Source organism: Cydia splendana, chromosome 10 (genome assembly GCF_910591565.1).
Source record: "Cydia splendana chromosome 10, ilCydSple1.2, whole genome shotgun sequence".
Classification (NCBI taxonomy): domain Eukaryota; kingdom Metazoa; phylum Arthropoda; class Insecta; order Lepidoptera; family Tortricidae; genus Cydia; species Cydia splendana.
Window position 1 is genome coordinate 337,723 of NC_085969.1, and position 17,146 is coordinate 354,868.

The 17,146-nt window shown below is 37.7% G+C and overlaps 2 protein-coding genes across 2 annotated transcripts in view; both read right to left on the bottom strand.

Moving 5' to 3' along the window:
* LOC134794100 (trafficking protein particle complex subunit 5) overlaps positions 1 to 17,146 on the bottom strand; it is a 273,621-nt gene that overhangs the window by 170,848 nt on the left and 85,627 nt on the right. The gene's annotated exons all lie outside the window — the stretch shown is intronic.
* Positions 2,600 to 4,608, bottom strand: LOC134794076 (homeobox protein SIX6). The gene has a single exon (XM_063765763.1). It carries the CDS (start codon positions 4,135 to 4,137, stop codon positions 3,322 to 3,324), a length of 816 nt encoding a protein of 271 aa, XP_063621833.1. The 5' UTR covers positions 4,138 to 4,608; the 3' UTR covers positions 2,600 to 3,321.

The window sequence follows — 17,146 nt, forward strand, 5'->3', positions numbered from 1 at the left end:
TCAATATTTACAATTTGCATTGGTTTATAATACATTTATACAATCTCTCTCGACCGCCATCGACTTCGTAATCGCTATCATATCGCCATTTCCACATATGGGCACATTTTTTTTATTGTATTTTTTTTTCCTCAGAATTTGATAACATTTTGGTGGATAGATAGAGTTCCCTATTCTGTACAATATAAGCGCAATTTCATCGTAGGTATGTCCTAAAAAAAATCTTCCACTGAGTTCCTACATTTACATACCTACATTTTACATGCCAAGTTGTGATATCATATGTACCTATCCCGCCCGGAATGAGGAGCTCTTCACACCGGACAACTTGTATCCAAATCTTACGGAAAAAAATCGACAACAAAATAACAATCAGCCCATTTATACACACCTGAGTAATAATATCAATATATAATGTACACTTTTACTGTTCTTACTTCGGTCTTTGCATTTTTTATTTGGAACTATACGAGTTTTACGAACGCAATTAATTTTTTTTATAACAGTGGTCAGTTATTAAAAGAAAAAAAAACTATAAAACCACAGTCATATAAACCGTAAATCTTTAAAAAAGTATGAAAAATATTAAATAAGTTTTTCTTTTAGTTTTTACCATGGGTTTTATAAACATTTCAATATGAACTTTACTTTTTTTAATGTTCGCGCGCTTTTTGTTTACGAAAAACACGAATTGTTCCAAAATCGAGACTTCAGTACGCACAAGTCGATAGAAATAACATAAAAATACAGTTTGTGCATAGAACAGTTCTAAATTTTCAAAGTGCTGTAAGAAGATAGTTATTTTACCTACGTAAGTTTGTTTGAACAATAACACTTTTTTGTTTATAATATTAAAAATAAATCCCTTGTGTTCCAAAAAAATTGCAACCCACCGTTCAATATTAAGTAAGGACTATGCTGCAAAGTTTTATTTTTATTTTTAAAATCATTCTTAGTTGGAGTCAGTGCATAAAAAGATAAATAATTATAAGTTATTTGCACAATGTACTCGTATTCGGCTTAATTACTTACAACCTGAATTACACAATTATTTATTTTAGATAGCACTAATGGCTACAACAAAAAGTAATCAGAAACGTTGCCAATTACTGGTAACTGTCTTACCTACCTAATATTTTTTGCCAATTAAGTGTATCTAATGAAAGTTTCTCAAGTTTTATTATGTGCTTGTTATTTTTTTCTTTAATAACTGCTTTCAAAAAAATATCTTAAACCAGAGCCGTTTCAATATATTATTTAAAATAAAAGAGTTTTTTTTAATGCAACATGCATAATAATTAATCAAATATATGTATGTGGACACATTAAAAATAAAATAAGGACATAATTCATTTAGATGACATTAATTGTAAATAAATGGTTCGTCATTTGACAAATGGAACATTCCACCATTGTTACTTAAAACTTCTAAAAACAACTTTGAATGGTTTGCTGGCTTATAGGTATTTATTTAGGTAGCTTGATTTTAACTACATTAGGTAATTGTAATATGAGAGTAAAAAAGATGTTTTGAGTTTAAGTTTTAATTGTGTATGATTAAAGTATATATAAATAAAACAATTGTAAGTTTAATATTAGGTAGTTAGTCATAGGAAACCATTTTATGGCGCTAATAATTGACATATTTATTAGAACAAAAACAACAAAAGCGTTGCAATATAAAATACCCATTTATTATACCACTTTTATGGGTAATTAAATGATTCAATGGTTATTACATTTGTTGTAATAAATTTATTCATCCTCTATTCATGTACTTATGTATCATTTCATTTTGTTTTAGAAATCGATGAGTAGGCTTTATAACAAATTATATTAATTAATAAATAGATCGGTAACTTAAATCAATTTCATGAATTTTTTTTTATATATTGCGTACAATAGAAAAATTCCAACTCTATTGTTAGCTGATACATACGTTCGGCCTTTCTAAAAAAACCATTCCCGTCACATTTTAATTTCGATTTAAGACATTTTAAGATTACTTACTTTATGATATTTTCTAGTCCTACCAAGAAAATAGTCCTCATTTTATTAGGTATTTTACAGTTACCTTTTAAATAAATATCATATTTATCATTTTATAACGGTAACGAAAACGTATGAAATAATTCCATCTCATATTATAGGAATGTTTGTATGAAGACATTACAAAAACCTTAAAACATGAGATGTAAGTATGGTTTTTAACTTTTTATTTTATACAAATTAATTACTTAATCAATTATTTAGTATCAACCAACACTAGCCAACGAATGAATTATTTTATTTGACGGCGGCGGCGGCGTCCGACGGCACGGGTGAACTAGCTTTTAACAACGACCATAAATTATTATTTGAAGGGAGTAAATTTTACTGCTTAGGTATTTCGTTTACTTACCTATGTCAGTGATGAATTTATTTTATGGGTCAGTTAAATCTTAGGTACCTATTGACAATGTTTCGATGAAGTAGGCACCTTTTTTTGTTTATTCCTCTTTATTTTGTGGATTAAATATATGTTTATTGTTTTCTTATTTATTGTTTCTCTTATTCGTAAGAAGAATTCATTTTACGTTTTTATTAATTACTTTAACTTCTTACAGCACTTCTAAACTGGACTTTTCAGCCCAACTAGCAAAATAATGTCAAGATCACAAAATTTATTAACATTTAAATTGAACTAATGAATTAAATTGAGTGATATGATGCGCGCTCAGGTACTCGTCAACCCGACTTTAGGCGTTAATATTAGTCTAAATCATATCTACATCCTTCGTAATAACTATAACATACAACTAAAAGCTGTTACGATAAATAAAATCTATATTTATTGGTAAAAGATACATATAAATATTTTAGGTAAGTAAATGCTTCTGCAAAGGCGTTAATAAGAGAGTCTTTCCTAATCGACAGTGCCCGCAGGAAAATAAATAAATACTTAGCCTTTTAGAAGGATAATGAGTACAACACTCGAAAATATAATTAAATTAACCCTGTTAACCTCACGAGAGCACAACGTGACGTTTCATATATTGTGCGTAAATAATTAATCTACTAATTCTGACACTTTCTCAAAGAGGCGCAATTCAATTTACTAAAGTAATAGGTACATACCTGATACGCAGAGCCGATTTAACCGCAAGCACTCTCTTTGCACTTTCAACGACAGAATGAGACCCTAATAAACTGGTTTACATTGCCTTAACGTCACATAGATCACGGACTCTGTGAATCTAACTAATAAAATTATCTCGTCCATATTGCGTTGAGTCTTTATAAAATCGTCGTACGAAATCACGTGTTAACACTATCAGTCTATTACTCCTCGTCGACGTTGATCTCCGAGTCGGCGGAGTCCTCGTCGTAGGTGGAGGAGGACGCGAACCCGCGGCCGAGCAGCGCCGAGCGGTTTTTGGCGGCGGCGGCGCGATCCCGCTGCCGCCGGTTCTTGAACCAATTGCCCACCTGCGTCGGCGTCAACCCCGTCGCCGCAGCTAACTCCCGCTTTTTTGTTGGATTTGGGTACGGGTCTTGGAGGTACCACTCTCGTAGAAGCGACCTCGTCCTCTCTTTAAAACAATGCGTCTTCTGTTCTCCGTCCCATATGGTTCGTGGAAGAGGAAACTTCTTGCGGACTCTGTATTTGTCTACGGGCCCGAGCGGGCGCCCTCGCAGCCTCTCGGCTTCTTGATAGTGCGCTTCCAGCCATAGAGCTTGTAGTTTGGCGTGACTCGAGCGCTGGAAGCGATGCCGTTCTAGTATGGAGTAGAGTTCCCGGTGGCGGCCGGCGTGGAAGGCGACGACGGCGCGCGCGCGCAGCACGGCCTCGCAGCGCTCCAACTCCGCAACATTTGGATGTGCGACCGGCAATGACCAGAGAAATCGCGCCAGTCGTTCGACATCTCCAGATTCTTCAAGCGTTTCGCAGACGGTGGCGACCTGCGCCGCGCTGAAGGATAACGTGGGCAGCGGCAGCAGTGGCGTGGGCGCCGCCAGCTCCACGCTGAGCGGCAGCGGAGGCTCGGCGCAGCCGGCGGGCTCGGCGGCGCGGTCGGCCGCCGCGGGCCCGCGGTGCGCCTCCAGGATGCGCGCGTGCAGCGCCGCCGTCGTGGACTCGTCCCAGGAGCCGCGCATCGGTGCGAGTGTGCGCGGCGTCGCGCGCGTTGTGAGCCCGCAGCGCGCCCCGGCGGAGGGCGGGCGAGCGCGCGGCGCGCGATTGGCTATCGGTTACGGCGCGCGCTCGGCGGCGGCCAATCCCGGGGTCCGCCCGCTCGGGGGCCGGATAGCTTTCAACCGCCGCCGTGTATCCGGCGGGCGCGTTTAACGAGGGCGGCGGGGCGCGGCCCCCCGCGCCGCCATGATCCGTCACACACACCTCCCCCTCCTCCCCCCTCCCGTGGCCGACACGCCGCGATCCCACCTCGCACCTCGATCGATTACTTGCAAACCTGCAATTAATAGCCTCCATATATTCATCCGGGTGGATTACGAGCCGGTGTTTGCGCGCCGGTCGATATTCGCTATTTAACCGTGATCACAGGCTACACACAACACAACGCGAATTAGAAACACCGTTCATCACGCTCCGAGTCCGTTAACAGCGATCTGATGACGATCATCATTACATGGCTACTAAATAATATATGCCTTGTTTACATTTTATTGTTAATACTTAGTATCTAAATTCTAACGTTTTTTTAACAGTTACTTAGTCATTTATTTGTCATTAACACCCGCATTGCGTTAAGATTGTATACCTACTTATTTTTTTACGGGTCTCTATTATTTCCCATAAAGTTTTAAGTCATAATGTAGGTAGGTATTGTTTGTCCGCATTTTCGTTAGTCATAATTTGGTATTTCTCAGAAACGCGTTACCTACATTTCAGGATTGCCATAAAACAAACCTAATCTAACCTTTCTATAGCATAACCTTACGAAAATCCTGATAAGTTAACGGTTTCAGAATTATGACTAATGATAATCTGACAATTATTACACATCACATTATGACTTTCAATAATGATGTCAAACAAAGGGATCCGTTTTTTTTTACACCTATCACATTTACAAAGAAATATACCCACAAACCTAAGTAAGAAACTAAATATATTGAAAACTAACTTTACTAAATGTATGTTGTTATGTAGCCAATAGCCATTACCTACGTAAGTACCTAAGAGTAGGTGAGGTTGAGTGAACGGTTATTTTAGGTACGGGTATAATAAAGCGCTGATGCAACTAAGTGCATACCTACCTACAATGATTCCCACCAATAACTTGCATAAGATAAATTTAAATATAGCTAAACGATACTGACATTTGAAGTTAATTCTAATCAAAGGTCTTCAGACTTAGATTATTTCATACAAATTTAAATGATTTAATTAACCCCTATTGAATTGTCAGTTCCATATAAAGTGCCTAAGTACATAATTCTGTGTATCCAGAGAGTACAAATAATTTTATAAAAAGCCTCTTATCTTTTTTATATTTGTTTTTAGTATTAAACGTAAAATAACGCCTTTCACGGCCCAACATTTTCAAATAACAAAAACCCCATCTCTGATTACCTAAAAAAGCAATCACAATAAAAGTATCAAAACCCTCAAGACCGTTCGCAGCGAGATTTCAGCGTGAAAGCCTTTCCAGAGTATTAAGTTATTGAACGGCAAACCACACCCCCACCCCACCCCACCCCACCCCCTCCCAGGCCGTATAACTGGAGTATAATATAAACAAGTAGGCTGCGACCTAAACGGCTCAACGCGATACCGTTTTGAAACGAAGACAAGACAGACGGTAGGTAGTTACGTGACTTAAATTTTGGCTGCCTTAATTGTGTTTATACCTACTTTTTTATATTATGTGGGTATGTCTGTTGCATATTTCTGTTTAATTTATTCGGTTCGAATTATATTTTTATTTTTATTTCGCTTAATATTGTTTTTTAAAAAATATAATAAATTAAAATATATATATATTTTACTAATACATATCTACATTTAGTACCTAGTAGTGTCGTATAAAATATTTAATGTCTCAGGTAAATTTTTATAAGAGAGAACTTAACAACAAATAGGTATTAAAGTCTGTCAAAGGTGAAACTGAAAACAGAAGCAGAAGAAGATTTTAATAAATTAAAAAGCAGAACCTAAAGGTTACATAAACCTAAGGTAGCTACGAGTATTACAGCAACGGCTGTAGGTAGTAATTACCTCCCACTTCGAATAATACTCCCTTATGTCAGTTTTTTTTTTGGGTTCCTTACCTCAAACGGAAAAAACGGAACCCTTATAGGATCACTCGTGCGTCTGTCTGTCTGTCTGTCTGTCCGTCTGTCACAACCTGTTTTCTCGAAAACTACTGGAGCAATTAAGTTGAAATTTGGTACACATATGTAAATTAGTGACCCAAAGATGGACATGTAACGTAAACAAATGAATTTAAAACATGGGGATAATCTGAGAAAGTTAAAAAATTAAGTTTTTCATACTATATCGTGTTATATATCAAATGAAAGAACTCATCTTGAGAATTTCAAATATTTTTGTTTATAATTTTAAAATATATAGGTTAAAAGTTTTTTAAGAAAATAGCCAAAAAATACATTCCCCCTCCCCTTTCTCTCCGAAACTACTGGGGCTAAAATTTTGAAAAAAAATACACTAAATAGTTCTTTACCTACATATTACAGGAAAACCTATTAGAAATGTGCAGTCAAGCGTGAGTCGGACTTAATGTACGGAACCCTTGAAATTTGGCCGGTTTTTATACGGAGTAGCGGTGACGTAAAAATGTTCACTTAATTTACATTTTGTGTGAGTTTATTAGCATATTACTTTATTTAGAAATGTCACTTTTGGTAACTAGTAAAAATACGCTAAGAGAACATAAGTACTTTAAAAATATATAAAAAAAAAATATTATTATGTAAAGCTAATTGTAGAGCTTCATACACTTAAATAAAAATTTGATGCACGTAACACATTTATGTAATAAGTTCACGTAATACTCCCCCGCGCCATTTGCATTTTTGCCGCGACTCCGATTTGATTACCTAGGCCGGAATCCACTTACGAGTTGGAATTAATTCCGCAAGTTGTTAACTTAAGCCGGGCGAGTGGTTTTACATATCACAACAAGACAGGCTTAGCGTGGAGCCGTGGATTAGGTGATACTGTCGGGGTGTTCATTCGGGGTTTGTGGGTTCTAGTGTCCAAGTAGCAGGGTTTGTTGGTAAGTTAATTAAATACCTTGACTCAATAGTTAATCAGTTTTTTTTTCTTGGCATAATATATAAGTGCAAAAGGTATTCTTACGGTTCCTCTATAAAAAAATGTATGGGTACTATCCGTTCTTATACCCAACCAAATTTTTGTTAGGAATACTGGGTTTCAACTCTGGAGGTAAGACGTAACTTTGCACTTCTCACTACTGCTTGCAGTATCCTGCGCTGTATTGTATACTGTGTACTGTATCGGACTGTATTGAGCTGGTGGGGCAACTAGTACGTCTGTACGTTCCTTCACGGACCAGAATCGAGTTCAGACCTCGTGACCGTTGTCTCCTGGCAGTCCCGGCTTCTCGTACTGTATCACGTAGGAATTCCCCTCTGGTTCGTTCTTTGCTCCTTTTGAATGCGCTCCTCGCATCAGCCTCTCAGTGTGATTTGTTTGCAAGCAGACTGGTGGCTGTGCGTGATGAATGTTTGAGGTTTTGTGAGAAGATGGATACACGTCCTTCTACTGTTTAAAATGTGCTAATTATTAATGTTTAGATGTCAATAGGTATTGTAATTTGTGATGAATTGTATACATATTGTATTCTTTTTCTTTAATTTTCTGTGTAGTTAGCAGTGGTTTGGTATTTTTACTGTTATGCTGTTTAACTTGTTTGAAATAAATAAATAAATAAATAACAAGGATTCAGAAAAAATACCAATTTTAATAAAATCGACCAGACTAATTTATTTTGATTAATTAAACTAATAAATTATCCGGCTTAAAAAGGATCATGTTCAAGTTAAAATTAATTTGTTTTGTAATTTATTTATTTATCGTATGGCTTCGTTACATGTCACTGGATACAAAAATTTATTAAGTATGCTAATAAGTATAATAGGTTTTATACATAAATATTGTTTTCGATTACCGCGATAGTTAGGTATTCATGACATAAAACTATGGAAACGGATTATATAGCGTATAATGAATTTAAAATACTTACGTCTCGACGTTTCGATCCCTATACAGCGTTCGTAGTCAACGGGTGACATACATATTTTTTTGCAATATAGGTAATACCAATAATATCATAGTGTGTTCAGATATCAGAATAATTTCTGGAAGTTGTTAAGTTAAGCCCGGCCCGTGGTTTTATACGAGTATATCACAGTGTCTTGTTGTGATGCCTTTGGTTGGATTAATCCTGCTAATAATACCTACTCGAATGGACACCCCATTCGAGTATTACGTCCTAGTAATGCAGAAGTCTTTTACGGATTCATTTATTTGATTTTAAAATTATAAGATTCAGCTTGAGATTCAGACATACCTATTAAATATGTTATTATTTTAAATCAAAAGTGAATAAACATTTAACTTATTACAATTACATAACTAAAAAATGTTATTAAAATAAATATGAATACTTCTGCTCGAAGGACAATGTCAAACAAATCGTGTTTTCAATTTAATATTTTTAATTGTTGTGATAAAGTGGTATAACACCTTGTTTTGTGTATAATACCAGTAATGTGTAGAAATGGCTATGGGTCTAGGTTGTAGGTACCTACAATCTAGACCCATAGCTATTTCTAAGTATGTACTTATGTATATATCTGCAATATTTTCACGCTGCATCTCCCGCCGCAAATCTCCTGTTTATTTTAGCACCCTTCAAAATTTTCCCATTTTCTTTCGCGAAGCATTAAATATAACATTTCCTGAGGGGAAAGTCGCGCCGAGCCTTATTGCCAAGTTTCCACCTGCATACTTTGTACTTAAAACTGAGAGCTTGGAATCTACTTAACGAACAAATTTTAAATAGGTATCTACATACTTAGAAAAATCAATGGCGTAAGTAGGTAGGTAGTATTTTATTATTTTATAGATTAGATTACTTACAGACGGAATTACCTATGTGGGAGGGCTATTTTATAATATACTTACTTGTATTTTTCGATACTATTAGGATAGGTAAGCAATACTTTTCAAAGTAGCCCATAAATAAAGCCCATCTCTACTGTTTTGCTCTCACTACTTATGCCACGGCTGCCGAGTCAAAATAAATAAATGCTTGTTATAGAACATTACAAGTATGTATCCTTTTAGAAATATTCTTTTGGCGTTTTACCGTCCAAAAAATGTTTACTACTACTTACTAAACAACTGTCATATCCAATGTTCCGGTCAGATTCTAGTAAAACCACAGATAATTATTTCAAATGATTCATAAATAGGTACCACGTTGATGAGGATATTTTGCAATTGCCAGATAACATAGGTACGGAATTTGAACATTTATTCTTATAGTCACCAGAATTATTACAATAAAGCCTAAGCCACTGCTAGGTCCGATTGCATTCAGATAGCTAACGAACCAACCCAGTTCCAGTAACATTCAAATGAAATCACAGCGAGTACTCCAAACTTCTACATAACAGTACATAAGCTCACATAGAGCAAGTGGCGGCAGTATCGCGCCCGGTGTGATATCTCCCTCCCCCCACCCACCCCCCTGGTCGATAAGGGGGGACCCCCTTTCAGCTATCTTTGTTTGGATGATATAAAATCTTCAGTGGGTGTGGTCTACCGAGCACGTCATCTCGAGATTGCCGAGCATTGTGCTACCCCATTACTATGATTTATTTCCGAATTTATAAGCAACCCTAGCCTCATCACTTAGCTATCCCACAAAGGCCTATTCGCGAAGGCAATTTGCTCGGAACGTCTTCCGAAAACGCAATAGCTAACACGTTGAGTAACTTCGAAATAATAAAACTCGATGGCCGCACGGAATACAATATGCTATTTTGCATTTGTAAATTTGAAAGTAAAATCTGTGAGGCTACTGTGTCGCAACATAGTATCTCTCGTATTGCCGTCGGTTTACTGTTCCCCTGTTCAAAATAGCACTTTAACACAAGCGGTTTAACACTTCATCTTTCCGAGAGGTGTTTTTAAAGGGGTATTTGAGCATGGTGGCTCACACAATGCGTCATCCGTCATAAGGTCAGTTTACGGGCGCGAGGTATCGGTGCGCGGCTTGACACATCGCTTAGCGAGACTGATTTGTGAAGGGTTATGCTTCGAAAGAATATGCGATATTGGACACGGTTAAATAATTGAGTTCCGTTTCTAAGCTTTATTTTGCTTAAATGAAGTTACTTCATGGTAGATATATTTGTTTAACAGGATAATACAATAGTTTGTAATCTGCAACGCAGGCTACGTCAGGTCGATAGTATCTACCTACAGAACGAAACACAGATTTCACTACAGTTACCTACACAACAATTAATGATTTTATCGGTCCAGATTTTGTCAACTAGAAGTGTCATAGTCACTAATCCTTACTAATATTATAAATGCGAAAGTAACCCTCTCTGTCTGTTACTGTGTCAGGTAACGATTTAGATGGAACTTGGTAGTTGATGATCGGGAACGAAACAGGATAGTTAACTATTATCAATCGACCGTCATTCCACTCAGATGAAGTCACAGGCAGAAGCTAGCTAATAAAAACCCTATTTTTAACACAGTTTATTTAACCCTAACCTGAGTTAACTTTTATTGAATAACCCAAACAGAGAATGTAATCAAAATGTCGTAAAATCAATAGGCATGCTTCCCCTCTTCCCATTAAGCGTTGTCGATTACATGCCGGCAGACGCTCGGCTGACCGACAAGAATAGCAAAAATGAAACTAGCAAGTGATCACAGGGTTAACGGTTAACCCTTCGGGCACGGTTAGTTAGGCCGCGGCGTAATCGCATAGAAAATTACCACATTTCAATACGACATCAAAGTTTGGATGCGTTCCGTTGCGGATGACCGTCTGTTGGCAATGCAAATGAGGAAATGACTTTTCATAACATTTGGCTAACAAAAATGCATTGTTCACTTGGGGACTAATATCAGACTTATTAAATACATTGGTAATATGTATAATATTATAGTCTACTACCCATTGCGGTAAATGTGTAAAATACAAGAATATAAGTATAGGTGCTGAATATGATATATTATTTATAAAACGGAGTGAGTTAAAACATTTAAATATTTGTAGGTATATTCTTTTATTACCTAATATTTGGATACTCAATACTAATTTTTACAAAAATACTCGCGTCATTGCATATGAAAGTTAGTTCAAGTCACGATTGTAATTACAATAATTTCAGAACAGAAAAAACCGGCCAAATGCGAGTCGGACTCGCGCAGGTACCATTACGCAAAAAACGGCAAAAAAAAACACGTTTGTTGTAGGTATGGGAGCCCCACTTAAATATTTATTTTAGATATTGTGTTTTTCGTATTTATTTGTTGTTATAGCGGCCACAGAAATACATCATCTGTGAAAATTCTAACTGTCTAGCAATCACGGTTCATGAGATGCAGCCTGGTGACAGACAGACATGCAGACAGACGAATGGTGGAGTCTTAGTAATAGGGTCACGTTTTTAGGGTTCCGTACCCAAAGGGTAAAACGGGACCCTATTACTAAGACTCCGCTGTCCGTCCGTCTGTCACCAGGCTGTATCTCGTGATCTGTGTGATAGCTAGACAGCTGAAATTTTCACAGATGATGTATTTCTGTTGCCGCTATAACAACAAATACTAAAAACAGAATAAAATAAAGATTTAAGTGGGGCTCCCATACAACAAACGTGATTTTTGACCGAAGTTAAGCAACGTCGGGCGGGGTCAGTACTTGGATGGGTGACCGTTTTTATAGATAATGGCACGGAACCCTTCGTTTGCGAGTCCGACTCGCACTTGGCCGGTTTTTTATTACCCTTTGGGTACGGAACCCTAAAAACAACAAAGCAAGTCTAAGTTTTGATAACTATACTTTTGATACACAACTAAGCAGCCCTATTCAGATTTTTTTTATATAATTTTGAACTGGTTTTGATATGGCCTTAATGATTAGCGCGCCTCTTGAGCACGACTTTCACTTTATTGCGCATACACCAATCATCGTGAACAATCTTCATAGTCCTATCAAAACCAGTTCAAAACTAAAAGAAATTGTTAAATCTGAATCAGGCTCCTATTGTTACTAACAAAAATTAAAGTAAATTAATAATACATTCATAGTCACTGAGTACTAAAACTATTATTTCAATGCTATTTTACTAGGTACTAGACGTTCCAGAGCCGTTTTTACATCAATTACTTTGTCACGTTTACAGTTCACTATACATAATTGGCGTTTTTGCCGAAGTATATTTATGCCATAAGATGTGTCTTCTTTTGCTAGATGCGACCTTTAAAACTATTAACCTAGAATGTCAACATGGTGATGCGCTAGTAAAAACTAACATGTGTACTCGTAGGTAGGTACTCATAGATCCGTAGGAACAGCCAGGGTAATTGCAACTATGGGGCTAATTCAAATTGCAACTAAATACTCTAAAAATCCAAGAAATGAGTGTATCGAGCCACTCGTATTCATGACACCTAAGGAGAGTTGTTCACCCATGGTAAGTGACTTTAGCTGACTCACTTTTAGAGTAGTTGCATTTGCTCCATAATTTGCAATTCCCTTGGCTGATTTTTTCTAGATATTGCGCTGTAAGGTGGTCTACGAATCGCAGAAAATCATTAGGTAACCTATAATGAGCTTTCTAGGGTTAAATAGTTGGGGGCATAAAACCCATAAGTTAATAATAAACATTAAGATGAGTCAGTTACAGAGTCAGAAACATCGAGTTGAGCATCTTGCTAATCTGTCAGAGTATGACTAGGGATAGCAAAATAAAATCTTCCTTTTTTTAACATTGGAGAAATACGTTGACTCATGCCGCTTGTATTTACAGTATTTATTTCATAATTTTTGTTAGGCTATATTACGAGCCTTCAGGCCCTAAAACACGAACATTTACGGCTTTAGCTTAAGGGCAGATAATGTGTGATTGTTATAGGACTGTAAGATGAGTCGGTGGGCAGTAACGCGCCATTGTGGAACTGATGGACTCCCACAAAGGGACATTCTACCTTCCGCTCTTACGCGGCTCTACCCGAGGCATAAGCGTTGGGAGAATATCTTAATCGAGTTGTTTTTTATTATGTAATTAAATTTCCACGACGGTCATGGATTCATATTTAGGGATACGTATACACCACAGACCAACCCCTATAGACCGAGCTTATAGGACGACTCGCGGTCACCGCCCGTATGGTGTATAGGTCAAATATAAGATTGTTCGCGCGCCGCTCCGATCAGTTGCGCCCAAGGTTACGACCTGTTAGCAGTGTGCACGAGTCTAAGAAAATAAATCGTAAACTATTGAATTCATTGGGAAATCATGGGATATTGCAGCGTAAAATGGTGTGGCAAGTCATCTAAGACTTCTACTTACGAAACAGATGGAATAACATCCCACAGGAAAGTCAAATTCATTATTTCGTTGCATAATGTTTCTTGTCCGCGGGGTTCATTTTATACTGGTCAGTAAGCAGAGGCGAAGTATGTCCGTCCCTCTTCGTCAACTTGAAAATGCAATGCGCTATCCCTTTCCCTTGCAACTAGTGATGTGACGATGATGGTTTCGTCAGTTGCGGAAACTTCGTGCTTCGTCATACCGTATTGTACCATTTTAGACATAATATATAAGGTGCTAACAAATTAGTCACGGATATTTTAAGAGATAATACATTACATTGAAACAATTAACTTTTAACTGTAATTAAGGAACCTTTATATATCATTTTTTTGTTTTCATTTACAGAACAAAAAAATATATAATAATTTATTTTTTAAATAATCACCCCTATTATGTAACCTGTCAAGATGTTTAACACTGTCTGTCATGTCACGTCACCTCAAGTTTAAAGAGGTTCTAGAATGTCTAAAGAGCTCTCATTTAACTATCTTATTAACAGGGTGTTTTAACGTAGCAAATTTGTTTCCTAGTTTTCTCCAAAAAAACATAACAAAACCAATGATGTTTCATACTTAAATGTACTCCGAGAACCGAGTACTATCAGCTGTAAACATATCCGTGACTAATTTGTTAGCACCTTATATTGTGTAAGTTTTTTTGGAATCCTCTAGACCAGCGGAGCAGTTAGGTCTCATGTCACGAGATGGACCTGATGATGAACTTCAAAGAAGTGCGAGGGAACTCGGTGTTGCTTTGTGATAGACATATGTTGTATGAGTTTTTTAGAATCCTCTAGGTGAGCAGTTAGGTCTCATGTCACGAGATGGACCTGATGATGAACTTCAAAGAAGTGCGAGGGAACTCGGTGTTGGTTTGTGATAGACATATGTTGTATGGGTTTTTTAGAATCCTCTAGGTGAGTAGTTAGGTCTCATGTCACGAGATGGACCTGATGATGAACTTCAAAGAAGTGCGAGAGAACTCGGAGTTGATTTGTAATAGGCATATGTTATTGGTCAATTTGAATATGTTTTCAATACAACCTTCCATGACCTTAATGAAACGGACAAAAGAAAATAATTGTATGAGATTTTGGCGACACTTTTTACTCGTATCGAAAGAGATTGCGATTCTGAGTGGAAATAATATAAAAATTCTAAACTTTAAAATTCAGGTTCTGGGTACTTTAAACAGAAATTCCCTAATATGTTAAGTAAACATTTCAGGTACATTGTTAAATGACTTAATGAAATATTAAATTAATCAATATAATTTTATTATTAAGTAAGTTTACTCTAAGTATACTAAATTGGTAACAATTTTACCACAATAAATTTCGTATCACTGGTAGCAGTACCCACTACCTGTAAGGAACATGTCCCATCCCTACGCTTACACGTGTCAGCGCGCCATGTTTGAAACGACCAATCGCAACGCCGTGAGCACCCGTCCCGCACCTCACAGTTTGGTGATTTGCGTCGGGAACAAAATGGCCAATATTAGGTTTCTAGAGGCGGTGTTCTGTGGTATACACTTTACAAAATAAAATAGATAGTATTTTTGTAATTTTGATCTTATAAAATCAACGAAAACTCATCAAGAGGTAAATTTAACTGACGTTATCGTCGTACGATCTCCACAACAATCGTTATGACGTTTCAGAAACAGTAGCGGATTTGACTGGCTTATACCCTATTGTGCAAGTAAACTATTAACTGACTGATGTCTCACAGGCCTTTCAGTCTATTGCAGACTAACAAACAGTGTCAGGCAGAGCGACAATGTTTTTCATGGCTGTATTAAGCCAATACGGGAGCGGCAACGCAAAACCGCAAAACTGGCAGGTGTAGTGTGCCCGTGGCGAACAGATGTCGGGCTGATGACGCTTGGCTCGCCTACTGGCGAGTGTCTTAAACCAAGCGTCATCGTGGATTTTGCGACCGTCGAACACCAGTTTGCGCCACTTTATCTCTGTCCTCGGCAAGCTCCTCCCATTTATGAACCGGGATGTTGAAGGAGTGCATGTCTCGCTTGGCGCAGTCCTTATGCCGTAGCATAAGGACTGATGTACCGTCGGTTATTTACTAAGATTGCAAAATTTCTACTTGGAAAATTTTCGGGAACTTTTCTAACTTTTGGAAACTTCCCTCAACTTGCACGTCTACTGCCGTCGGTAGAAATTGTGATAAGACACCGAGTGATTAGGTATGTATACCGAACCTCAAGTTGCACAGCAATTCAAAGAGGAAACTCAAAATTCCTTTCAAACGCTACGATACCTACCATCTGCATGTCATAGTGTAATAGAAGAAAGCCTTTTACAAAGGATTCTAGACGACTCGACCCAAGTATTTTAGGCAGTCTCGTAAAACTGGGTCGCTTATGCATTAGACTGCAGACGAAATAGCCTTTGTCCTCGCGATGCGAAAACTGTCTGGCGATGCGCATGCACATGCAGCCACGAGCCACGAAACGAATAGCCTCTGATAGCACGGAAAGTGTGTTATTCATAATCTGATGCCTACTTGTTTGAAAGCTACAACTAGTCATATTTGATCCCTACTCCTACACTCATAATACCAAAAGCATAATGAAAGGTATTCGAACGACAGAGATGCAGAACTACGATTTTCGATATTCGAGATAACCACCCTGGGGGCCTAGCCAAGTGACAATCGTTGATGGAAAACGCCAATCCGGCATCTGCCATCCCGCTACATTTTCTCTTTTCGTTTGGCGTTTAACTTTATTGATGTACCATTATCATCTTGGCTAGGCCCCCTGGTTTTACAAGTTCAACTATAGCGTAATATTTTTATCTTTATGAATAGCATCCAAGCTACATTCACACTCTTCCTATCTGGCAGCTATTCGCTATCTAGAAAGCGAAGATAAGTATCCATTCGGACGTTTACGATGCTGCTTGTTTTACTGCCTGTTTTATTCCGAGCCTGCTTTTGCCTGCGGCTCCGTCTGCGTAGTTTATGTCATGCCCGTTTTAGAGGACAACAATTCAGTGTAAATATTTGTAGAATTTTTAGTGGACAACCAGTTTTATTGAGCAGATTATTAGAGTGATTGTCCAGCAGTCAAAAAAATAAACAGGAATAGTTTAGCACGTAGCATTTCTATGCCTGTTCCCTGTGAACCAGCCGGCCTACCTACCAGCAAAAGTAGCTACGAATAACACGTTCAGAAATTTCAAAATCCCTACAGTTAAATTTCTTAACAATACCAATGTCTTGGCAATAAGGATTACGAATTGCCTGTCAGCAGTATCCTTGACGAAAGTACTTAGCCTATACTAGTAGGTAGTGATCACCACAGCAAGTCCACAACACCCATCACTCACACCTCACAACGTTACCCGTATCGGCTAGTTAGCTGCCCGCGACCGCACCGCCACCACCAACTACAGAGTGATTCACGGCCTTTTTACGATCAGATTCACGGCAACGAGCAACATGCTCAACATACTTACGCATAATGAGAGATATTCCAGTATTCACTGGTAAAGCCAAGAAAACAT